This window comes from Pempheris klunzingeri, chromosome 9 (genome assembly GCF_042242105.1).
Source record: "Pempheris klunzingeri isolate RE-2024b chromosome 9, fPemKlu1.hap1, whole genome shotgun sequence".
Taxonomy (NCBI): domain Eukaryota; kingdom Metazoa; phylum Chordata; class Actinopteri; order Acropomatiformes; family Pempheridae; genus Pempheris; species Pempheris klunzingeri.
In genome coordinates, this window is record NC_092020.1 from 26,954,993 (window position 1) to 26,982,200 (window position 27,208).

Genomic DNA, 27,208 nt, shown 5'->3' on the forward strand with positions numbered 1-27,208 from the left:
TACCCTCCGTTCCGTTTAAATTGACTTTACGGTGACGGAGGCCGAGAGCGGCCACAGTTCGGAGGGTGAAAGGGAAGAAACACACGGCGGCAGCAGGAGCCGCCATATCTTTGTTTTTAAAGAAGGAAAAAATGGAGGAAAAATGTTGGGAAATCCACCAAGAGTTAGGAGTTAGGGTGGTGATGGCTCCGCCCCCCTCCCTATATAGTGTATAGAGAGTGTATGGGGGAGGGAGGGGGGAGGAGAGGGGAGACAGCCTGCTAGAGAGAGAGGGGGGAGGGGGGGGGGGGGGTAGAGGGTGAGGGAGAGAGAGAGGGAGGGAGGGAGGGGGTGAGAGAGACTGAGGGAGAGAGAGAGGGGAGAGACAGAGCGAGAGAGGGTGAGACAGAGAGAGGGAGGGAGGGAGAGAGAGAGACTGAGGGGGAGAGAGAGAGAGAGAGAGGGAGGGAGGGAGGGAAGCTCGAGCGCAGCCGTTTGGACTCACTCCACTTTCCCATCACACTCGGTGCAGCCGCGCGACCTGCTCCGTGCTGGACCGGGAGGCGGACAGAGTTTGTGGCGGCAGAGCGGTGACCGCGCGTCGGGGTGGAAACTAACCGGACGACCGCTGCTGGCACCCCCGGACTTACCGGACCTCGCGTTTTTTGCTCGGGTGATTTTTAACCGTTCTCCCCCCCCCCCTCCCTACCCCTCCACCTCCGCCCCGGTCCCGGTGCTCCGTCCGTTTACACCACCACCTCCACCCCACGATCACCTCCCCAAGCGTGCCATCACCAGCGGAGGATGCTGTTGCTGCTGTCGGTACAGGTCGCCCGGTGGTAGCCCCCCTCCCTTCCCCGGAGTAGCAGTGAGTGACCCCGGTCCGGACGGGTGTTCCCCCGGCCGGGCTCCAGCTCCAGCCGTCCCCCGGAGAGAGGCAGGACCGCCGGGCTGACGCGCAGCGCTGGTCACGACAGTAAAACTGGACAGAAATTGTGAGAGGATCCGGAGGAATAATCACCTTCTATCTGTCCGACTGGATTGTTTGATTTGTTTTAAGGTCTTTTTTTTCGGCCTGGATTGTTAATTTCGGGTTTTTTCTCCGGAGCGGCTCCGCCTGGGTTACCGAGGGGGAGCGGAGCCTGTAGCCGGGCTGGAGCGCTCAGAGCTGGGGAACCGCGCGGCTCTCACCCGGTCCAGGTAGGAACTTCTCTCCACACAGACCAGCTTTACACATAATTTTATTTCTACATCTTAACTCAGCTGCATCCCTGTGACATGATTTACACACATTTTCATCCGGATCCTCCTGTCAGCCTGCTGCCCTGCAGGAGACGCTTTACGCACGATTATATCCAGACTATATTCACTTTATTTCCATTTTGGCCTGGATGAGCACTTGTGCCTTAATTAAAAAACACACACACTCGATGGAGGATAAATCTCTGAAGGCACACAGGCGCTTGTAACGATCGGCAGCTGTTTTTAAAACACTTGTTGGTAAAATAAACCCGTTTAAAGCGATTGGATGTTCATATTCAGAGTCTAATCTCCTCTGATGGGTATTTTACCTATATTACACTACAGTGGCATCGATCCGTATCGATCCCCTCCGTCCTCAACACTACCTCCATGTCTGTCAGTAATAAAATACCGCTTCCTGTGGGTCACTCCGGGTTTCCTAACCTCTCTGAAACTGAAAAATCACTACAGTAATCCCGCTCAGTGCATCCAGGAGGGCAGTACAGTAGGCTGCACGGCTGCCTATAGTGCATATAGGAGCTCCACCACAGTGGCTGTCATTATGGCACCGTGGAAGAGTTCTGCAGGGACTCTCAGCCTATAGAGGAGGAGGAGGAGGAGGAGGAGGAAGGGGGGGGTAAAACGGCAGTAAAAAAGCTTGTCATTATAATCAGGTTTGTAATATTAGAGCTAATGTGCCTGCGGGGGCTCCTGGGGCTGCTTAATGCAACAATACAACCGTCCATTCATCTGAGGCTGCACATAAACCATCTCACTGCGTCTCCATCCACGTCTGCCTCCCTGTGAACCCTCACACTGCACCTGAGGCCTCCCGGCACCTGTAGCATCTAATGCACCCCCCCCCCTACCATCACGTTTACCCCCACCCCCACCCCCCCAAACCCCCTGCAGTGGGTGGTTTTTGGCTGCATGTCCAAATAAAGGCGGTGGAGTTTCAGGGTAAACTGTAAAGGTGGACAAAACGGGGGAGGAAGAGGAGGAGGTGGAGTGTGTGTGTGTGTGTGTGTGTATGTGTGTGTGTGTGTGTGTGTGTGTGTGTGTGGGGAGGGGGGGGGTAGGCAGGTGGTGATGAATATCCCCCACCGTCACCAGTGGGGAATCCAGTCCGTCCGGTCCCTCCTGTCTCCGGCTTTCCAGTCTTCCTCCTCCCCTCTGCCGTGGTGGAGGGAGGGAGAGCGAGCAGGAGTGAGGGAGGGAGGGAGGGAGGGGAGTCGGGTATTTACATGCAAACTGCATCTGCCTCTCCCCGACAGAGAGCGAGCTGTAGTAGGAAACGCCACCACCGCCGCCCACCACCGTGGCCGCTCCGTAACGTGCCCCCTCCTGTGTGATGCTTCCCCGGGCGCTCATGGGAAACGGACGAGCTCCATGTTCCTCCACTTGACCTTTGACCCCCTCCTTCCTTATTTCCCTGTCATCTCACTCCCATCATTCCTTGTGACATAAAGACAGTTACAGATGTTTCGTGAGACACAGTTGCATGCGAATGGCGAGCTGAGCTGAGCTGAGCTGAGCTGAGCTGAGCCGAGTCGAGCCGAGCCGAGAGGGGCCGGTGTATTTCCTGGAGTGGCAGGAGTGTCCACCCCCTGCGTCGGTGGTGTTTTTAGTGAAAATGCAAATCAGCGGCAGCCGTTTGGTCTTCAAGCCAAACTCAGACAGGTTTAAAACACACGTGGCCTCGTCAAACTGCAGTTAAACCATTTTATTTTATTGCATTTCATTTTATTTTACTGTCGGATGTCGTCAGATTTTATGGTCAGAGCCTCGGAGGTTCGGGTCACGGTTTGGAAGGTTTCCCCCCGGAGCGCTGCATCGGACGCCGAGTCGACACACTCAGGTTCGCCCTGCGGCAGAGGTGCATGAGACGCTCGCTCTGGGGCTTGCGGCCAGGTTGGGCGGCGAGCCCTCGCCCCCGTGGCGGTCACCCGAGCTTTCGAGAGGCGAGCTCAGAGGTCTGATCCTCTCTGCCTCCTCTAATCCGGAGGAGCATCCGTCCAACTCTGAGCAGATAAAACAACAACTAATGTCACGGCCGTCCACGGCTCTGCGGGGGTGTGAGTGGGTGGGTGGGTGGGTGGGGGGTGGAGGATTAGTCAGCGGGGAGAGGAAGAGGATGAAAAGGGAGAAAAAGATGTGATGGAGGAAGACGAGGAGGAGGGTCGACCAGAGTCCGTTCTGCACATTTCTGCGTAAAAATGGAGATGTGAGAGAGCTGTGTTGTTAGTGGCCGTCATTAAAACGGGAGAGTTTGGTGTGTGAAATGGAAGCACACACACACACACACACACACACTCACACACACTTCCAGGAAATAGAGGCGTCCACGCTCCTGATTTCAGGGTTTTCACGGCAGGTTTGCTTTCACAGCTCAGGTGTGACGACGAAGCCTGAAACCGACATGAATCCTCAGAGCCGACAGGCGCCGTTAGTCTGACTGATCCGCCGCTGGCCTGAGGAGAGGCTGCGGTGCGGCGTTGTTTCTTCTTCTGTGGTGTCTCTGTTTGTCGCAGACACCGTTTAGTGTCTTCGGGGCACGGCGGCCGGTTGTGGCCTCTGTGACTCCTTCCCCTGCCAGAGGTCCTGGGAAGTCATGGAATTAGAAGGAATCTATTCCAGACACGGAGAGTCAGGGAATATAAAGAAGTATTGAGGCAGGTCTTAGAAACAGTGTTAGTCGGGTTCTTCTTCAGGTTGTTTCCGGTTCTGGTTCCTGATTGGTTACAACAACATGAACATTTAGTGCTAAATTCTCATTAACTGTCCTTGTTGGCTGTCATGGACAATTGACTTTTTAGTCATGGAAAAGTCTGGGAATTCTTCCACTGGTCCTCAGAGCAGGAGAACAGGTGACCGACACACCTGGTTACTGTCAGGAAAACAGATTTCTACAGTAGAAAAGAAGTAAAGTCATTTATTGATTATCAAGCAGTAAAACTAAACAGTGATTTATCATTTTGTTCCTTCTGAATAATCTTTGGAGGTCTGAGGAGGAAAACAAGGAGCAAAAATTAGTTTGGACGTTTTTCACTAAATAGGTTTTACATTTTCTTTTTAAATCTAAGGTGTGTTTAAGTGTAAAAAGGATTCACCTGATGACACCTGATGACACCTGATGACACCTGAGGCTTTGATTAAAACAAAGAAATGTTGGTGGAGGTCAGAAATGATCCATGTTGAACACGTCTGTCTCACAGAGATGTTGTCTCCGGTGGTAAACGGGGCTAAAAGCAGCGCTGCTGAGCCGGTGTTATATGGTCGTATTGATCCCTGGATGGCGGTCAGCGTTACGGACGGGGGGGGGCTGGCAAATGTGAATTATTTTAACTGCAGCTGAACACAAAGATGTTCAAAGCTGCAGTGAAAGTGTTCAAAATAATATTTAAAATACATGAAGGACTGAAGCTGGATTCATTAATCGACCGGCTGTCACCTGTTTAATTTATCGCTGGCTATTTGATAATTGATTGATCATTTCGAGTCTTTTTTTTTTCTTCTGCTTCATCTTGAATGTGAGTATTTCCTGGTTTCTGTGCTCCGAGACAGTAAACTGAATATTTCTGATATTTAGGACCAGCAACTAATCGAAGAAAGAACCAATATATTGATCCACAGTCGTTGGTTGAGCTCTGGTGGCGAAATCTGCTGAAACTAGTTTGTGTCCATTAGTGGCTGCTGTGTCCCTGCTAGTGTCAGTACTTTAAAGTATTTCTGTGGTGTAACTGTACTCTGATGTGTGTGCCGGCTGGTTTCAGCTCACAGCAGATCAATATCAGTGTGTGTGTGTGTGTGTGTGTGTGTGTGTGTGTGAATACAGAATACTGAAGGTGTGTTTTGAAAATATGCTGTTTTTTGACTGGAGTTTGGTTTGCTCACACGTTATGGTTATCAGAGTGACTTTATCCAGGAAGCTTTAGAGATGGAATCTGATTGAATATCAGCAAATCTAATCCTCTAGCTATTATAATTCATTGATCAATTAATCGATCAGGTCGATTTAAAAGCAAAAATGTGATGTTTCATGGTTTTGAAACACGAGGATCTGCAGCTCTCAAAACATTTAAATGATGTCATTGGCTTTTCTCACTGTTTTCTGATTTTCTGTCGCCGTAACCGTTCGTCGTGATCGTTCCATTCATACGTAAAGATCAGTTATTGTCACCTAAGTGTTCAGAAGGCAGCCTCTCCCACACCCCTCTGTGCTGTAATATTGATCAGTCCTTCAGTGGAGTTTATCATGTCCACAGCTGATTTTATCTACAGTCGAATTTGAGGGACTTTCTTCTCTTTGTTGTTATTAATTTCCAGTTTACTGTTACAGAATATAACTGATATAAAATACAGTGTTCAGCTGTAAAATGTTTAATTATAAAATCTATGAGGTCCGTATCTATTATAGTCTGTTCTAATGGAAAAGACACAAATCAGCTGATTAGTTATTATCTGCGTCAGCCTCATAAACTCAGATTTAAACCATCGTGGTCAGAGGAGCAGCCGTGCGGTGATGTCAGCGGCGTTCTGACCCGCTGGCGGACGGTGACGGCGGCGGCGCTGCTGTGGCTGATGTTCATTTTGTCCTCCTGCGCCTGCCGTAGTCTGACATGTGGAGCAAATATGTCGCTGTGGATTTAAAGCCGTGCTGTGATGACGGCTGATCTTTACTTCATACCGGCCTGCTGTTCATCTGCCATCCACTCCCATAATCCCCTGCTGCTGCTGCCAGAGGATCAGTGTGTGTGTGTGTGTGTGTGTGTGTGTGTGTGTGTGTGTGTGTGTGTGTGTGTGGTCAGAGGTTAGACAGCACTTCCTGTCCATCTACAGTCACACGGTCGTCACTCTGAAACCAGTCAGATCACCAGTGACTCAGCTCGCCGTCATCCCACACTTCCTGTGTGGCGAGGTGGCCGTCATGTGACATTCCTGCCATTCTCTGACCTGAGAACAAACACACACACTGTTTCCACAGGGTGTGGACACACTCTTGCGCCGTGACTGCAGCAGGTGTGTTTATTATACCTGACGTGTGACTGGTGCTGAGTCATATAATGTCGGCTGCAGCGTTTGGCGTGTCGGCGAGGCCCGTGGTCACTGTTTGTATCATCTTGATTCCAGCTGACTACCAAGACGACGTTAAACAGATCTAGTGTGTCTCTTGTTGGTACGTTTCTGCTTTTTAGATTATTAAGACGACACAGTTGTAGCGGAGATAAACCACCTTTTTTTTATTAATGATGTTGTCGCCGTGGTAACATGACAACAACAGTAAATACTGGTTCATCTATTTAAAACGGCTTAATCTTTATCAATTAATTAAAATCAATTAAAAACCAACCTAATAAGCAGGTCCGTTTAGCGTGGGTGCTGTGTGTTAGTGGGCCAAGCAGGAAGTCAGCGTCGCCGTGGTTACCTCCACAAACAGCTAATAGAAGTTTCAGATAATTACAGAAAATCAGCTCGGTGGCGAACAAAAGTTCTTGATGCTCACAGGTTTAGTTCAGCAGGATAATCTTCACACGTCAAACTCCACTTTCATGTTTTCTGCAGCTTAAATGCATCATCGTCAGGAATAAGATGCTAATGTTAAGATAACGTTAGCGTCACCAGTACTGAGCTCCACTTCAGCCTGAAAAACTGCGACTGTAAAATGACATAAACTAACAGAGCAGACGAGTGTGCGTGTTTGGTGTGATGGCGTTCAACGTCCCCATAAACCTCTGTGGTCTCTTTTAGCAAACTGTTAGCCGCTCGTTTGTAACAACCAGCTTTTATAGGACTCCACCAACACTGGCAACGGGAATTTACTGTTATGTCGTAGAACAAAACGTGAAAACGTCTTTAGCCTGCGTGAACCACAGACCTGACTTTGGACTAAAAACACGTTCGGACGGTCAGAGGGAGAAAACACTGAGTCGTGTTTTTAGGGCTCGTTCCTGCAGCGCTCTGCGTTACCACGACAACCAAGCAAAGTGTCGTCCAAATGACCAAAAATAGTACCACGCGCACACACACACACACATTCTTGTCTTTCTGTAGTTGTGAGGACCCTGTTTTATTTAATGGATTCCCCTGCCCCGTGCCCTAACCCTAACCTTAATCTTAAAACCAAGTCTAAACCCTTAGACGGCCCTTTGAAGTTGTGAGGACCAGGCAAAATGTCCTCACAATGCAGGCACATCCTCACAAAGACTGTGTAAAACCACGATTTGTTCTCATAACTATACAAAGACACACACGCACACACACACACACACACACACACACACACACACAGGTGGTGTCAGGAGGCAGCACGGCTCTGGTAACAGTTGGCTGCTGCATCTGAATAGGGAGGATATGTGTGTGTGCTAATCTGGATCAAACAATGGTAGTGAATGGAGTCATTAGAGTAATCCCCTTTGTGCTGCAGGGCGGGGGACCACACACACACACACACACACACACACACACACACTGGACTGTCCAGAGAGCTCACCTCGACCATGAACATCCTGTCCTTCTGAGATCTGAAAACATCAAAGCATCTTTTGATTTTCTGTGTGTGTGTGTGATATTTAATTCAGGCCTGCTCTGGTGTGTGGAAACACGAAGTGCTGGACATAAATCATACTGTAGACTATATAGGGAACACACACCTGCACACACACACACACCTAGATATAAAAATACACACCTGTGAGGGCAGACAGAAACTTTCAGAGCTGGTTTCCAGTTTGGCTACTGGCCACCAGCTTCCTGTTGCAGGATTACAGAGAATATTTGTCATATTTCAGTGGTTTGTAATTGGCCTGATAATGTTTCTGTGTAATTACAGAACACATTACTGAAATTAAAAATGATTGCAGGGATTATTCGACCTTTATGTAACACAGATATCTTCATTTGGTTTCTGTCACACAAACACGAGTTAACATTAACGGCATCAAACAGATTTGACCAACAGGAAGTGGTTCACTAGTTAGTTAACATAAACAGCAGCAGCACACCAGGAATAACTTTACATTTAACTGCACTAATGAGGTTTACTAAACATCACTACCTTATATTACAGGATGAGTGTGGAATTTTTAAACCTGGAAAAGGTCAAATATAAAAACAATGTTTTTGTGAATGGAGTCTGGTGGCTCTGGGGATATTTAACTTAAACAAGCGGTATATAAATTCAAGATGTTTAATCAAGCCCTCATTTAGCATCATAAAAGATAAAGTATTTTTAAACTTCAACACTCTAACTAGTACATCACTCTCTTCGAAGCTACCAGACTCCATTCACAAACACAGTCATTTTAGCTCATAGAGCACAGGAGCTGCTGCTCTGCTGCTGCCTCCATCAGTTAGTGTGTTTGTGTTGGTGTGTGACTTTGGTGTTTTAAAGGGTCAGTTTGGATGCAACACAATATTTGTGTAACACACAATAACACAAACTAGTAGATTAGCTACTACCGTGTTCTGCTAAATAAAATTAGTGTTTTTGTGAATGTAGTCTGGTGTGTGCGATATAACAGCTGTTTGTGGTTAAAGGATCTTCCAGGTCTCTCTCTGTAGGGATCCTTTCCAGTTCTTTTAAGGAATAAATGTTGTGTAAACCCAAACAGCCATAAAGACAGAAATCTTAATAAGACTCTGGAGCTATGTGACCCATAAGATCACAAACCTGACGAGACATTTGATGCCAACTTAAAATCCTTTTTGGACACATTTTGCTCAGTACCAAAAATTATTTATATGCAGATTCTGTTAACTGAGAAAACAGATCTTTTTTCCACTAAATGAATGCATGTCACGTTACATGTATAGGTCATGGAAATTCAACATTTTAGTCCTGGAAAGTCATTAAAAACTCTGGGAATTCCACTCTTGACTCGTACATGTAGAAGAGCCGGTTTGAGGTCTTATTTTAGTGGATGTTTTGAATTGAGTTTCTCATATTTTTACTCTTCTATCTGTGTTCAGGAGCATTAACATTTCATTTTCTTTAAAGTTTGTATTGGAAGTGTGTAGGTGAGGATGTGGAGGGACTGAACGACAGTGGTCCAGCTGCGGGGGGGTGGTTAATGTGCTGTAATGTGGGGCCAGCTGTCCCCCCACCGCCCGTCTTTCTCATGTAATGTAATGTACAGTAGTTAAACTGTGTGATGCAGGTGGGACATTAACATGGAGACACACTCTGAATATCAATAGTGAACACACACACACACACTGAGGGGGGTAACAGGGCCATTGAGCGTCTTTGTGATGTACAGACGGGGGCTGTTGTCGGGGCACGCCCTCTCTCTCCCTGTACGTCCTCCATTCAGAGCCTTTGTCTCTCACCCGCTCCAGGAGTCAAACAGTCAAAACGCTCCAGCGGCTCCTTACACATGGAAATGTTACCGTCTCCTTATTTACAGCCCTGCAGTGTCTTTGTGTCGTCACACACACACACACACACACACACACACACACACACACACACACTCCAGTCCCAGCAGCTCGTTGTGTCGGCCTCTTTGTACACAAACAAACTCTCAGTTCCAGGAATTTTTGTCGAGGAGCTAAAAGGTTCCTTCGGCCCTCTGTTGTCTGTTTCCAAGATCAGGGGAATTAGCAGGGTCCCCATGGATCCATAAAACATCTCAAATTTACTCTTTCTAGGTCTAAAATGTCTTGAATTGACCTTTTCTAGATTTAAAAATGCCTTTAACTGTCTTGAATTTAATTTTTCTAGGTCTATAATGCCTTTAAATGTATTGACTTTGATTTTTTAGGTCAAAAAATGTCTTTCAGAGTCTTGAATTTACTCTTTTTTAGGTCTAAAATGTCTTAAAATGTCTTGAATTTACCTTCTCTGTGTTGGCTGAGGTGATCTACTGGACCAGTTCCAACTCTTTTAGTACCTACCAGTCACTCAGACACCAGGAGATGGACAGAGAGGACCCAGGGGTAGAAACAGTGGAGTTTCTCTTAAATGAATAAATGTTGTGTAAACCCAATCAAACATACAAGAGCTTTGTTTAGAGAAAACCGGCTAAAATTGACAAAATCTCAAAGGAAATCTTGAACTATGTGAACAACCAGATCACAAACCTGACCAGAGAGTGTTTATACTGGAAAAGCCTCAATAAGGATAGAAACACACACACACACACACACACACACACACTCACACACACACACACACACACTCTCACACACACACACACTCACACACTGGCTGTTTGGTGAGAAAGTTTCAGGCTGTGGGAAAAAGGACGAACTGGTCGATCTCTGGTCCGCCGGGGACGTCCCTGAGGAGACAACACACACACACACACTCACACACACACACTACATGTGGACAAACATGTCAACATGTGACTTGTCATGACGCTCTGACTCCACATGTTCCTGAGAACATTTCAAGCCTCATAACTGAGATAACTCAGATGATTTAGATGATCGGCGTGTCGGCTGTGGAGGACAGCAGCGCCCGTCAAGCTGCAGTCGACTCACGTGTCCGTTTTCTGGTTCCACGAGCTCCAAATGGATTTTTACAGAAAATATCTGTAATTAGATTGATCTGAAGAACTGTGCTGAACCATAATCCTTTTTCTGGAAACAAATTATAAAAAACTCCTGACTCTGAAAGTTCAAATCATCAAATATCTGATTTTTAATTGTCTCTGTCATCGGTTACAGCCAGACTCCAGTCAAAATTTTGGCAATTTTAGACTCGGTTTGTGTTCAGCTGCTGTTTAGGCGGCATTAAACAACGTAAAACTTCTTGTCTGCTGAATGAAAGTTTTATTTTGGAGAAAAATATATTTTTCAGCGTGTAAGTTAAAAGTTTGGATATCTGCACTGAAGCTACGAGCTCACCACCATGAGACTGAACCTCAGGAATCATATCGGCATTTCACACAGTAACCTGCCTGATTAATATATCATCTCTTTTATTTAAGATATATCAGACAAATATTGAAATACTGTGAAGGCCAGACGCAGAGTCTGGCCTTCACAGTATTTCAATATTTGTCATGATGACGCCCTTTGAAATCAGCAGGTTTTTATCCCCTTAACAAACTAGACTGTCTGTTATCACAGCCTAACACTGCTCAGACTCACATAACTTTATTTTAGTTTCTGGTGGAGGTCCCAGAGCCTCCAAAGATACCAAATATGTCAGGCTGAATCTGGCAGAATGTGTCTAAAATGAAGCCCAGGATGTGTAGTGTTAACGGTGTAAACATCCTGAATAATATATACAGGATATGTGGCTGTCAGTCAGAGAGAAATACCAAGAAAAACTGTATGTTAAAGCAAAATCCAGGATTAGAATATCTTGAATCCAGCTCAGTGATCCTATCTGATCCTGTTTTTCTAGACGGCGTCCTCATGCAGCCTCCTTCCTCCCCTCATGTGGGTTATTTTCTGGTTTATTTTGACCTGCAGGCAAAACACGAGGTCACTGCTAAACAAACTCTGCCTCAGGAAACAGCCGCGGTGTGAGGCTTTGTGTTAAAGGAGAACGCTGGTATTTTTAAACCTGGACTCAGAGTGTTATTCTAAGTGTGTGACAGCATCATGGAAAGGATCCCTACAGAGAGAGACCTGGAAGATCCTTTTGGTTTAACCACAAACAGCCGTTATATCGCTCTCTGCACACACACCAGACTACATTCACTAAAACAGGGATTTTAGAGAACAGGACACAGGAGCTGCTGGTCTGCTGCCTCGTTCGGTTAGTTAGTTTGTGTTATTTTGCGTTACACAAACAGTGTGTTGGATCCAAACTAACTCTTTAAAACTCCAAAGTCACACAATAACAAACTAACTGATGGAGGCAGCAGTCGAGCAGAAAGTCCTGTGTGTTCTGTGAGGTAAAATCTCTGTTTTCATCAATGGAGTCTTGTTATATCACTCTCTTCAAAGCCACCAGACTCCATTGTTAAAAACAGTAATTTTACCTCACAGAACCCAGGAGGTGCTGGTCTACTGGTGCCTCCATCAGTTAGTGTGACTTCACAAAGTCCTGTGGTCTGCCTGGTAAAATCCCTGCTTTTGTCAATGGAGTCTGGTGGCTAAATGTATTTAAAGTTAAAAATACAGTTATACAGTTATACAAGGAAGTGTAAGCGTGGTGCATTAATCATTGATAACCTGTAAAAGAAGTCATTAAATCACCGTGCCGACGCAGTGGCTGGTCTGACCCACTGGTGTGTTCACTGGTTCAGCAGCACACTGGAAGTCAGCCAGTAAATGCCACTCTGTTTCTACGGCGACGTGTGAAATGCCATGGGGTCAGAGGTCAGAGGTCAGAGGGCGCTGGTTCGAGGGTATTTGGCAGCTCTGGGGAAAAATGTGACAAAAGTAACACACACATTTTACACTGTAACACACACACACACACACACACACACAGAGTCATAAACAGATGGACATTCACACTTGCAAACACAGCGACACCCCCGACATGCACACACACTCATTCACATTCAAACAGTGTGTGTGTGTGTGTGTGTGTGTGTGTGTGTCTCAGCAGGGAGCAGCAACAACAACACTGTCAAACATTTGCTGCTTTCAGCCTCTCAGCTGTTGCGTTTGTACTTTTGTCTGTTTTAAACGGCCGTAAACTGAACGGCTCCCAGACTTCAGACACTTTTCACTGTTTTCTGACGTTTCACAGAATTTACTGATCGATTACACGTAAAAACAATCGACAGAATACAGTGGATATTACTCTGTCTGTGGTCAACACACAGCTTTAACATTTAAACAGATTAGTGTGTAAACGAATTACTGCAGGCTAATAATAAACTACTAAAGACATTTAATATTCTCTTCTACACACAACAGGTCCTGGAGTGTCTGGAAAGTCTTGGAAAAGTCTACTCCAGGCAGGGAAAGTGATGGAATCAGTTATCAGGGTGTCTACAATTGAATAATCTTCATCGTCATTATACTCAGGTACAAAGAACTGTTGCTCGGCCTCTCTGAGAAATACCGATAAACACAAACCGTTAAATGAGTCAAAACCAAACAGGGTTTTGGTTACAGGAAACTTCGGCGCTCGCTACAACGTTAACTACATTTAGCACTATTTTACGTGTCACGTTACATCTAACAGTCATGGAAATGCAACTCTCTTATCATGGAAAGTCAGGGAAGATCAGGGAATATTACATTTGACTGAAAGCAGGGAGCCTGTCTGTGTTACAGCTGGTTTGTTGTTGTATTTTAGTGGATTTTTTGAACAGACTTCAGTGTATTTTCTACTATTTTCACTCTTCTGTCAGTGTTTAGTTAACGTGTGAATGTTGGATGAATATTTGATTTGATTTTAAGCTTTTGTTTGCCTTGAAAAAACTTTATTACTGTGTTCTTATGTTGGTTTTCTGTGACTGTGTGAGTGTGTAGGAGATGTAACAGGGCCTGGAAAACACACACACACACACACACACACACACCTGCTTCCTGCTCAGTATGCTGGTCCATGTTGGAGTGTGTGTGTATGCATGTGTGTGTGTGTTTTCGTCTCCAAATCAAGGACGCGTGCAGAGAAAAAAAACAAGAGGCGCTCTTCAGATTAACCTCTGCGACCTGCAGCCGATAAAACTCCTACAGCACCAAATGCAGAGTGTGTCTCTGTGATGACTTACAGAAGGAACACACAGACAACGGGGGGAGAGAGGGAGAGAGGTGGAGGGGAGGAGAGAGTTAACATGTGAAAGATCACTCCTCATCGCCGGCGTGGTCGTGAAACACGGTTAAATGTTGTGTTTTATGTCTTAAATGACGTCTCAGCAGGTAGCTAACACAGACGGGTTCTCATCTCTCACTCACTCTGACATTTAAAAGCTCTGGAAACGTCTTTAATCGCACTTTATGATCCTCCATGAAATGATGATATGATGATATCTGTTATGTAATCAAGACCTCATTTAGCTCTTCTTAAAATCCAGTATTTTTAAACCTGGGCCCTGAAATTACGGCTATATTGCCGTCTTCAAACGCACCAGACTACATAGACGAGTACATAGTAACAGTAATTTTACACAGAGGTTGTTGGTTTACCGCTTAGTTTGTTTATGTTATTTTGTGACTTTGGTGATTTATTAGGTTTGTTCAGATTTAAATGAACCCTTTAAACAATCAAGTCACACGATAACAGACTGACTGATGGAGGCAGCAGCAGAGCAGCAGCTCCTGAGTCTTGTTCTCTAAAATCCCTGTTTTAGTGAATGTAGTCTGGTGTGTGTGCTGTTTGTGGTTAAACCAAAAGGATCTTCCAGGTCTCTCTCTGTAGGGATCCTTTCCATGATGCTGTCACACACTTAGAATAACACTCTGAGCCTGTCAGTGGATCAAACAAGCTCTTTTAGTGGACCTACTGTGATCAGGTGCAGTTGTCCCAAAGGATCACGTTGCAGCCCGTTTGGTGTCTGCTGGCTGAGGTGATCTACTGGACCAGTTCCAACACTTTTACTACCTACCAGTCACTCAGACACCAGGATGTGGACAGAGAGGATCATGGGTAGAAACGCAGGAGTTGCCCTTTAAATAAACATTAAAATATGAGAGTTATTCCTCTCTGGGGGAAACTGTAGTGCCCAGTATACTCCAGTATACGAGCCACTTGTGTTCCAGTGTAGCCGGCCCAGAGGCAGCCGCACAGTCACTGGTCCGATGAGTCGGTCGTGGCCTGATTTACTCACAATGGAGCCCAGGGGTGAGAATAATCAGCTGGGCCTCGACTGACCCCGATCCCCACCCTCCAGCACCCCCCAGTGAAAACATGGAAGGGCAGAACGTACCAAACACATGTGGGCAGTTCACCTGTTTGTTAGCATGTGGGTACAGCCTGCACGGACATACAGTCCGAGCTTCTCACCACTCAAGACATGATCAAGTGATGAAAACTATGATATGAGCTTAAAGGAGCACTCTCTTTCACATACTGTACCCTGGTGGGTAAATTACATGGTGTCAGTACGTCAGTGTTTAAAAAGGTGTCATTTGCAAAACATGGTACTGGCTGATGTACTCCTGCCTCAGTCCCATAGTTTATGTTTATGTTATTGTGTGTTACCCAGACTAACCCTTTAAAACACCCACAATAACACAAACAGACTACGGCATCGAGGCAGCAGCAGACCTGCCAGTATTGTGTTCTGTACGATAAAATTACTGTTTTTCTTAATGGAGTTTGGTGTGTTGAAGTGATCGATATAGCCAGTCATTTAGAATATGGACAAACAGAGGAATATGGACTGAGTCTGGCCCAGAAACCTCTTCACCTGCTGGTCCAACAAATAACTGTTTGGGAGGCGACGAACTCGACCATCTACTCCTGTCATTTGGTGCTGTCTGTATGGCGTTGGTAGGAGTGGTGGCGGTCTGGTTAATCTGCTTCCCCTCTGTCTTTCAGAGCGGTGCTGTCGGGTGGAGACATGGCGGCGCTCAGATGGGAGGTTCTGCTGTTCCTGGCGGTCGTCCTGTTGGCCTCCTGCGGCGCCGCGCCCTCCGACATCCTGTATCGGGTTGCTGAGGAGCAGCCGCCCAACACGCTGATCGGCAGCCTGGCGGCGGACCAGGGTCTGCCCGACACCGGCCACCTCTACAAGCTGGAGGTGGGTTCGCCGTACCTGCGGGTGGACGGCAAGACAGGCGACATCTACACCACCGAGGTCCCCATCGACCGCGAGACGCTGAGGGACTGCCGCAACCTGTTCGAGGGCGACAAGTGCTTTCTGGAGTTCGAGGTGTCGATCACCGACATGGTGAAGGGCATCGGCTCGGGGCCGCGGCTCATCGAGGGCCGCATCGAGGTGCTGGACGTCAACGACAACACGCCGCAGTTCTCCTCGCCCATCCTCACCCTGTCCATCCCCGAGAACACGCACATCGGCGCCCTCTTCTCCATCCCCATGGCAACCGACAGGGACTCCGGCACCAACGGCGTGGCCGAGTACTCCCTGACCACCGGCCCGGACGCCGACCAGCTCTTCAGCCTGCAGGTCGCCGTGGACACGGAGGAGAAGCTGCCGCAGCTGGTCGTCATGGGCAACCTGGACCGCGAGAAGAAGGACTCCTACGACCTGAACATCCGGGTGGTGGACGGCGGGAAGGTGCCGAGGGCGAGCAGCGCCCTGCTGCGGGTCACCGTCACCGACCAGAACGACAACGCTCCGAAGTTTGAGAGGAACCACTACGAGGCCGAGCTGCCGGAGAACAGCCCGCTGGGCCACTCAGTGCTGCAGGTCAGTGAGTCGTCTCACACACACACTTAAACTGATTGACAGGAAACTGATCAATAATATGTCTGATGGATCAGATTAAGTCACAGATGAGACAGATGAGATGTTTGGTGTCTAAACGGGTTCGTACGGGTGGAAATGCTTGACTGTCAATATGGTGCCTTTTAAAGGTTTGGAAAGTCGATCAATATGATAAATCTCTGTCTAACCAACGGTCCACGTTTTAGATAAATACTTGAAATTAGTCGTATACAGCCTCATTGATACCTCATTGATTAATTTTCAGCAGCCGTTAGGTGCTGGAAAAGCTTGAAAATGCTTGAAAAACAGGTGGGGGAGCCTCAAAGTGAATGTATTTTGGTTTTGATGGGCAGCTTTCACAGTTTTCTGATATTTCATCAACAAAATAATTGACTGATTAAACCAGCAGACACGAGAAAAGAAAACAAAGCTGAACATTTTAGTTTTCCCACAAACTCTTTTTGATGGTTAAATTTCTTAGATTTAAAAAATGTTCTCCAATAGAGGGAAGTCATCTCGAGGGCTGAAGACGTCGTTAATATTGAATCACTGTCGAGCCCTTAAAGCCGCCGTGGTTTGCTGTGATTGTTGTGGCTCCGCTTGGTTTTCTCTTCCAGATCGCTGGCTCAGATAATCAGATTGAACTGGACGTGTGAACTCCAGAGAAAACGTCAGAGAAAAATAAAGGAGGTGTGAGGAGGTGACGAGGAATAACATGTAAAAAATACCTTTTTTCATCAGGATGTCTGACAGACAGCCGAACCCCTTAAACAAACCTCACTGATTTAATTTAAGGAGAAAATCAGGGATCAAACGTTTGATCTTCACCTTTAAAACAACATGCGCACATTAAAGTTCACGTCAGGATTCAGTGGATCAATAATGTCCTCTCTGTGAAACCTCAGCAAATAGTTCACATCAACGTGCCTCTTTTCCGAGAAGATTCAGGATAAATCTGCCCAGACTTTTTATTAAAGGAAAACTAAACCAGGGTCCTATTTGTACATATTGTGGTGTCTAAATGACTGGGAGGTACTAAAGGTTGTGGAACTGGAGTCTTTCTTCAAACACACCAGACTCCATTGACAAAAACAGCAATTTAATGGCGTGGTTGCTGGTCTACTGCTGCCTCTGTCAGTTAGTGTGTTTGTGTTATTGTGTGATTTTGGTGTTTTAAAGGTTTAGTTCAGGACCAACACAATATTTATGTAACACACAGTAAGACAAACACACTGACTGATGGAGGCAGCAGCAGAGCAGCAGCTCCTGTGTCCTGTTCTCTAAAATCCCTGTTTTAGTGAATGTAGTCTGGTGTGTGTGCAGAGAGCGATAGAACGGCTGTTTGTGGTTAAACCAAAAGGATCTTCCAGGTCTCTCTCTCTCTCTCTGCTGCTGGCTGAGGTGATCCACTGGACCAGTTCCAACACTTTTAGTACCTACCAGTCATTCAGACACCAGGATGTGGGGTAGAAACAGCAGAGCTCTGCTTTAAGTGAATCTAGTGAGGAAGTGTGTTTAGCTCAGTTTAAATCTGTCCGTCCTGGTGTCTGAGGTTTTCTTGTTCAGACTGTCGGTGAAAACAGCGAGGGCGGCAGGACAGCGTGGCGCAGTGACTGCACATAATGTGCTGCTCAATTATCCGTACGGACAGATGGTGCGGTGGAGGTGAAGCAGGGCGTGGGATCGCGGCGTGTAGTCACATATTAACCACTGATTCAACTTCACCTTTGAGCCCTGAGCCGGGGCGGCCGCCGCGTGGTGTCAGCCGCCAGAGAGGAAGGTTCAGTTTAACACACACACCTCCCTGTGTCCTCTTCCTCCTCGTCCTCCTCCTCCTCCTCCTCCCTGACTGTGGCGCGACCAGCCAGCCTTCCAGCGAGCCGTGCATGACTTAATCTGAGTCAGTCATGAGATTATCCACGGGGCTTATTGGTATTATTGCTCTGGATGTGGCTCATTGCGTTTCAGAGAGCTGCAGAATTCATTTCACTTAACGTGCGTTTGAGGAGCGCCGCTTCACACGCCGCCGACAGACGACCCCGACCTGCTTGTGCCGTCCGGCAGCGGCGCAGACATGTACATCCCCGACGTTTGACTCTCTCTTTAAAGGAGCATGACGCTGCTTTTTGCATGTTTTGACCTATTTCTGAGCGTCCTGGTGTCACAGTGAAGAATTATTAACGTTTAAAAGTTAGAATATTAAATGTTTTTCTCTTGAGGTTGACAAAAAAATCTTAATCATTAAGAATCATTTAATTTGACAGAATAATAATCTCTACTCAAGTTTCCTCCAGAGCTGTTAACTCCATCTCAGGGTCTTCCTCGGCCTCCTAATGGAGCTGAGGAGGTTTATAATGATTTTAATTTATTTTTATCATTATATTTGAAATTAAAAGACACAGTGGCCTTTAAATAGCTGAGATAACAACAAAAGAGCAATATAAAGGAATAAAATGAAAAAATAAAGTTGTATCCCTGTAGTTGAAGAAGACCATGAAACCAACATTCACAGGTGAAAGCTGCATTCAAGACTAGTAAGTGGACTTTGAGTTGTGTCTGTTTTTTTTTCAAATTAGATATTGATTATAATTTATGAGGGTTTCAACAACCCGACAGCTGTCCTCACGTCATGATTCAAATGTTGCTCTCGCACCTGATTGGTCCACTAAGGTGTGACATCACCTTTCCCCCGCTGAGCCCCGCCCACCTCAAACGAGAAGGAAAACACTGAAATCTTTGACGTGAAAACAACAAAAACAGCTTTAATTTGGCAGATCTGGACCATATTTATGTTCAGAGCCTGTCAGTCAGAGGAGGAAGCTGAGTGAGAAATGAGCTTTTCAGGCCTTTAATCGAATTATAGTCATAAGATTTCTTTGACTGATTAATGAGACGATTGAAAAGATCTGTCACATTGTTCCTCAGTATTATTGCCCCCTTTTCAATGAAGGATCTCCTCAAATCTGAAGCTTATTAAGGACCAGAGACAATATTGACAGAGTCATTCTCCCAGAATGACTAACAGCCATGAAATAGACGATAAAAACATTAAATATTTCTTTGGCAGCCGGCTGATTAATCAGCTGAAGAGTCCACACTGAACTGAACCGGCGTGTAATTATCATGTGTTTTCAGCAGTGAAGCAGATATAAACTGTGGAAACCAGTTCGGAAACAGATGCTTTAATTTGAGGAGAAATCAGAGGTTACTTTAAAACGGCTGAAAAAGTGAATGGAGTCTGGTGTGCTGGTTGCAGAGAGCAGTCGGCCTTGCTGGTTAATTGTTAACCTGGAGATAAAGCGTGTATATATTTGCCGTGCTCCCGGACAGAGCGGCCTTGGAGAGCCGCCAGAGCCGCTCCAGCCCCGTCGCAGCCCGACTGTTCAATACACAGTTCTGAGAAGCTGTCAATAATTCACCGCTGTTTGGTGATGTCTGCTGCTTAAAGCCACACCGGGGGAAAGGAAATCAATGGGCAGGAGTTATAATTTCACTTTCATGCTTTCTTTAACCTCCACCTCTGCGCCTTGGATCAGTGGTTTCCACGGTCACCCCCAGGTGTGCCGGTGACGGTCCGTCACAGGCTGTGATCCTCAGCAGGCAGGAAACCAGATATTTATTATGTGGCAGTGTGAACCAGAGTCTGTGTTAAAAAGGAAACCCCTCAGAGACTCTGCTGGCTGCTCTAACCTTTGAAACACGGATTTCCTCCTTAAATGCTCAATTAAACGTCCATTTTTGTTTGTCAGGACGTCACGCGCTCTGGATTCGATTCCTCCAGCTCTTCATTAAGTCTGTATCATGTTCCTACGGGGGGAAACATTCCCGCCCCCTCACCTCAGGCTGCAGCAGTCGACCTAACAGAAACACTCTGGATGGTTTTAGTGTTAATTTCCCCAAATTTCAGCCTGACGTTAAGGCCCAGTTCTCACCTGGTATCAAAGAGTTTTAACATTTTATTTAAAATATTCAAACGTTAAAAATCTATTTAATCGCTGCGTCTCCTCCCTTTTAAAACAGTCTGTGTCTGTGCGTGATGTCGTGTTTCTTTAACTTTATTATCAACTCAGATCAGATCTGTGACCTCTGTGATGGAGCGCTGGCGAGCCGACAGGTCGGCGTCACGTCTGTGGAAAAACACACATGAAGGCTTTAAAATTCACTCGTCACTGAAACACCTCCACTGACCAGCAGGGCGACGATCCTACAGATTATTATAAACTTCTGTTAGTGCCGGTGGTGAGTTAGCTAGTTAGCTAGTGAGTTCGTGCTGGTAGTGAGTTAGCTAAAGTTCCAGATGTGGTTTGAGGGATCGGATCTCATCCTCAATCATGGTTCAAATAAAACGCCACATCAGGCAACTAACAATAAAATCTTGAAAATAATTTTAAGCCACATCTGATATACGATCTTCAACAATCAATCAGTCTGGAAACCTTTAGTTTGAAAAACACTGAAGAGAAATCAGAGGTTGTTTTAAAACAGCTAAAACATGAATGGAGTCTGGTGTGCTGGTTGCAGAGAGCAGGCGGCCTCGCTGGTTAATTGTTAACCTGGAGATAAACTGTGTTTCCTCTGGTGTTGCTGTGCAGGACATTAACTTTAGACATTAGACATAATAATACGATAATAATTAATAAAACTATCTGTATGGCCAAGTAGATTTCTGACCTTAACGTTGAGGCAGACTCAGTGCGTCTTCACACCTGTCTGCCACAGGTGTGAACCTATGCTGCGTATTTGGTATCTTACAGAACAGTTCTGTGAAGTAAACATATTGGTTTTCTTTCTTTTCCGGTGGGATGCTCAGAATGGTGCCACTCTCATGTCTTTTAATGAATATGAGGCTAGCTTAGCTTAGCTTAGCATAAAGACTGATAACAGCTCACCTGGATCTTTTGAAGGTAAAAAAAAAAAATCCACCTACCAGCTTCTTTTAAAACCTTTGTTTAATTCGTTAAAAACCTAAACTAGAGGAGGAGGATTTAGTTTGGACAGAGCCAAGCTAGCTGTGCTTCCAAACTTTATGCTAAGCTAAACTAAGCTAACTGGCTTCTGGCTGTGGCTTCGTATTTAATCTCCCATCAAACTCTTGGCAGGAAAGTTTCCCGTAAAACGCTCTTCTAACTTCAGAAACTGTTGTGCTGTGTCTGCTGTGTCCTTGGCCCCAAACAACACAGGTTTTACTGTTTGTTTAAAGAGAATTTAATAATTATTATATTAATCCTTCCACGCTGGCAGGTTTACTTCTTCTTGTTTTTTTTTAAGAATCCAATATTTTTTAGGACTTTAAAATGTAGGAGCTGGTTCTGCTGAGTGCACGCCTGGCTCACATCCAGCTCTGCTTTAAAGGAATAATGGCCTTAAAATTTAAAAACCCTAATTACATTACTGGAAGTCCCAGGTGAGACTTGTAGAAACGCTGAACCAGCAGCACCTGGGACATTTAAATCAGCTGTTCAACAACCAGTTCATTTAAAACCACCCACCGACCCACATTTCCAAACGGCAGCCGAGGAATGAGCACAATTAGAAAGTATCAAGCCGGCAGACAGAAGAGCGTCCTAACGAGTCCGTCCTGATGATATTCTGCTGACTGATCGGACCTCCTAGCTGACTAATTACCTCAGTTTGATTTGGGTTTGAGCGCGAGCGAAGCCGGATGGCGTCCGATGGCGGTCCATCCTCTCCGGCCTCCTGCTGGGCCCTCAGATAATGAGGAACATTAACGCTCAGTCACTGCTGTTGTTCCAGCTCTCAGCTTTGATATGTTTCAAACACAGCAGAGAAACTCCTCCTCCTCCTCCTCGTCTTCCTCAGAAGAAAAGTCAGTACACGCTTTGTAAAGAATATTAATAATTATTCAGATGTACCTGAGGTCATAGCGTGTTCCTTCTTAAATGGATCCAACATAAAAACTGTATAACAACACCAAGGGGGACCAGAAAAGATCCAGTTTATTAAACACAAGAACATCTGAGCACCAGGAACAATCAAATATTTGAGATTTTTGCTTGAAAAATGACTGAAACGATCAGACGAGTCACCAATTAGTTTTCTGTGGATCGACTAATTGATTATTAGACTGATTGTTGCAGCTCGGTTTGGAGGAGCTAAGAGGAATATGTACTAAAAACAGCTCAAAGTGACGTGGAGGCTGTGAATTCAGTTCATGATTTGGCTTTTGGCTCGAGTACTAACGAGGTTTCAGGCTTTAACCATCACTGAACTTTGTGTCTAAAGTGGTTAATTGACCCACTTTCCCATGATGCTTCAGCAAAGTGACTCAAATCTAAAGTTATCTGATTGTGTGGCCTCTTTTACTGGACGTGTAGAAGTTAAACATCTTGTTCTTGTCATTGCAGGTCAGAGCCAACGACGCCGACACTGGCACTAACGGTGAGATCGACTACAGCCTCCATCAGGCGTCGGACACGGTCCAGAGGCTGCTACGCATCGACCGTTCCACCGGCATCATCTACGTGAAGGGCTTGGTCGACCGCGAGGAGGAGAACTTCCTCAAGTTCTTTGTGGTAGCCAAAGATCGTGGACCCAACTCCAAGAGCTCCAAAGTCCTGGTAACCATCAATGTCAAGGACCAGAACGACAACGCGCCAGCTATCGAGATCCGCGGCATCGGCCTGGTGACGCACCACGACGGCGTGGCCAACATCTCCGAGGACATGCCCATCGGCACGCCGGTGGCGCTGGTTCAGGTGTCGGACCGTGACGAGGGGGAAAATGCGGTGGTGACGTGTGTGGTCGCCGGCGACGTCCCGTTTCAGCTCCGACCTGCGAGCGAGTCGGCGAACGATCGGAAGAGGAAATACTTCCTGCAGACGACGACCCTGCTGGATTACGAGCGAGTGAAGGATTACAGGATTGAAATCGTCGCCGTGGATTCTGGGAACCCCGCCCTGTCCAGCACCAACTCCCTCAAAGTCCAGGTCACAGACATGAACGACAACACGCCAAACTTTTCCCCAACAATGCTCGAGGTGGACTTTCCAGAAGGCAACCAGCCGGGCGACAAGGTGCTGGATGTCATGGCAACGGACGCCGACAGCGGCACCAACGCAGAGCTGGTCTACAGCATCATCGAGCTCTCGGCCAACAGGCTCTTTGAAATCGACGGCAACAGCGGCGAGGTTCGTGTGAAGAACCTGCTGGACCGGGAGGAGACGGAGAGGTACGAATTCCGTGTGGCGGCAGCAGACAAGGGCGTCCCTAGCAAAACCGGCACCTCCACGGTGGTGATCAACGTCGTCGACCGTAATGACAACGACCCCAAGTTCATGCTGAGCGGCTATAGCTTCTCTGTCATCGAGAACATGGCGCCGCTCAATCCCGTCGGCGTGGTAACTGTCACTGATGCCGATAAGGGCGAGAACGCCAGAGTGAGGCTGTTCGTGGAACCAGACAACGGCAAGTTTGTGATCCAGAACGGCACAGGGACCATCCTGTCCCACATCTCCTTCGACCGGGAGAAGGAGAGCACGTACACGTTCCGCCTGAAGGCCGTGGACGCCGGTGACCCGCCTCGATCTTCCTACGTGGGTGTGACCATCAATGTCCTGGACGAGAACGATAATGCCCCCTATGTCACCAAACCGGCCAACTCCTCCTACACGTACATGTCGCCCATCACGCCGACGGACACGCGTGTGGAGGTGGTGGAGGCCGAGGACATCGACTCCGGACACAACGCCGAGCTGGTCTACACGATCACAGGCGGTAACCCGTACGGCCTGTTCCACATCTCGCCCAGTAGCGGCGAGATCACGCTGGCGCAGGAATTCACCAGCAAGCACAACGGGCTGCACCGCCTGGTGGTGAAGGTCAGTGACAAAGGCAAACCTCCCCGCCACACCACCGCCCTGGTCCACGTGTTTGTCAACGACACCAAGTCCAACGTGTCGCTCATCGAGGCGCTGGTCGGACACAGCCTCTACACCCCTCTGGACAGGGACATCGCCGGAGACCCAAACTACGCCCTCGCTCAACGCAGCAACATCCTGTACGGCAGCCTGGCAGGTATCGCCGGCGTGATTTTGGTCATCGTGGCCGTGGTGGTCATCCGACACCGGCTGCAGAAGGACACCAAGAGCGGCTACCAGGCCGGCAAGAAGGAGAGCAAGGACCTGTATGCGCCCAAGCAGGGCCCCAAAAACGGCAAAGGCAAAAAGAGCAAAAAGGGGAAAGCGCCAAAACCGGCAAAGCCGCTGGAGGAGGACGAGGAGCCCAGCCTGCAGAAAGGCCTCAAGTTCAACCTCATCAACGACAACGTCAACGACAGCCCCAGAATCCACCTGCCCCTCAACTACCCGCCGGGGAGCCCCGACCTGGGGCGCCACTACCGCTCCAACTCCCCGCTGCCCTCCATCCAGCTGCAGCCGCAGTCGCCCTCCGCCTCCAAGAAGCACCAGGCCGTCCAGGACCTCCCCGCCACCAACACCTTCGTGGGGACGGGCGACAACAACTCGACGGGCTCGGACCAATATTCGGATTACAGCTACAAGGCCAACCCGCCCAAATACAGCAGCAAACAGGTAGGAGACTACGATAACACGGCCATGTACCACAGGGACATTTACTGGACCAACCGGGTGTGGTAGTCACGCTGGGACAGTTTGGCACAGCCACTATCTTCCACCAAAGCTGCACTGACCCCCCCCCCGCACACTGCCAAATGGCTGCCCCCCCCCCCTTGTTTTTATTACTTTTGGTTTGTTCTGGTTGTGTTCACCATTTCTGTTCTGTTCAGTTTTTGGTTTCAACTCGGACGCCACGACATTCACACCATGAAGGATCACACACACCGAACACATAGACCGAATATGGGTTTACCAATAGTTAACCACGATATCCGGTAACCATGACACCCCAAAACGAACTCTGACGTGCCGGACGGTTGTTTCAAACCGTGCGGTGGCTCCGATTCTCTGTTTCTGTTCAATGCATTTGAATATCTGCAAGAAAGAAAAGATTTGAATCCTGAATGTCTGGTTCACTGTTGATATTGGGAATCCCATTTGGGTCTATTTCTTTGCTTCTATACATTTTTATTTGTTTTATTTGTTTCAGCTTGTCACGGTGGGTTAAATGAAGGAGGTTATGAGTTTCTCCTTTTGTGTTTTGGATCTTTTGTGCGACCATTGACAGGTTCACGCTGACATCCTCATTAAGTCTGAATGTGTTTTCCTTTTTATTTTTTCTGTGTCTGGAGAGCTGAGTCGAGGTTTTAAAGCTGCTCTTTATGGCCGGATCAGCTTGTTGAAGTGTGACAAAGAGCGACTGTGAATTCCTGAGTCTGGTACCCGTTTTTTTTATTGTTTTCTCGGCTCTCTTTGGCCGGGAACTCGACTGGCTGAGCAGCACTTTAGAGTGTTTCCATCCAGTTCGGACCAATTTAAGGTAATTTCAGCTCGGTCAGGGAGCCAAGCAGTGAGGACGGAAAGAAAGGGAATAAGATGGAGGTGGAGGTGGACGGGAGGAGGTTGGAGGGGGGGCGGGTTGTAAAAAAGCCACTAAACTATGAAGGAAAAGGTACATGAAGACTAAATACGACCATTTCTTCACCTCCGCACCTCCGTGTCACATCAGCTGAAATACGACTTTTAATTTCGCCTTGTTTCCAATCACCAGGGTGTAAAAGTCAATTGTTTGCACAGATTAATGGCAGGTAATTTTCCAGGGCGGCCGCTTTCGCCTTCTTTTACCCAGAGTGCCTTGCTCTATTCTATTTAATGTACAAAAAGGGGGTTGATTGGGGGGGAGGGGAGGGGAGGGGAGGGGGGGGATGGAGATGAGGGCCATTAAAGGAGAACTCCACTGTTTTTAACTCTGGCTCCTGTCCGTCCACATCCTGGTGTCTGAATGACTGGATGTGGACAGAGAGGACCCAGAGCTACGAACAGCGGAGCTACCCTTTAGTGACGAGCCTTCACGCCACTTTGGGGGTTTTGTGGCTTCAGGCTGATGAGTTGTGAAATTTAAAAAAAATGTCACGTGCACTGTGAAAACCCAAGGAGACAATCACATGATGAAGGTGTCGTGGTGACGCTCAGACTGTACATACGATGTTTTGTTTTGTTTGTACCTTTTCATCTGCTGTTTCTGTTACAACATTACCGTGTGTGTCGTGTGTGTGTGTGCTTAACGAGGGCGCTTCATCGTTCTCCTTTAAAGACTAATCACCTGAACCAAAGACTCACTCACACACCTGCATCCTCACCGCCATCACCATCCTATATGTGAAGCCGGAGTTCAGCCGGAGCTCAGCCGGAGCTCAGCCGGCATTTGGCCGCTGTAGCAGAGTCCCCGCCGGTGTTCGCCGCTCGCCGGCGCTCCTGCTGGGTTCAGATTTAGCCTGTTAGCTTTGTTAGCTCGCAGGCATCCACGGCACGCCGCACGGCCTCACGTCAGCATGTACTCGTCTTCTCTGGGGAAATACTTGTACAGTGTTTTTACTTTCTTTTGTTGTGTTTTTTACAGATAAAAGCAGATTTTATTTCAATAAACGTGTTGCTTAAATGTTAACGTGGCGCTCTCTGTGCATTCACTGGGCGGGGGGCCACACACGGGGACTGGGAACAGTGGGAACGCCGCAGGTGGAGGTACAGTATTCCATCTTCATCCCCATCCTTCATTTCCAACGGAGGCGGTGCACCTTTACGGCGAAGGACGTTCACGTTTAGAGTCCAGTTTGAGTCCTCAGCATCACAATCAAACTTTAT

General features: G+C 47.2%; 1 protein-coding gene across 1 annotated transcript in view; it reads left to right on the forward strand.

Annotated features, from left to right (window-relative positions):
• Positions 1-691: 691 nt before the first annotated feature.
• LOC139206968 (protocadherin-1-like) overlaps positions 692-27,208 on the forward strand; it is a 177,747-nt gene continuing 151,230 nt past the window's right edge. The window contains exons 1-3 of the mRNA XM_070836588.1: positions 692-1,179; positions 15,623-16,454; positions 22,838-25,021. Coding sequence (XP_070692689.1) covers positions 15,645-16,454; positions 22,838-25,021 — 2,994 coding nt within the window. The 5' untranslated portion in view covers positions 692-1,179; positions 15,623-15,644. The remainder of the gene's footprint in view (positions 1,180-15,622; positions 16,455-22,837; positions 25,022-27,208) is intronic.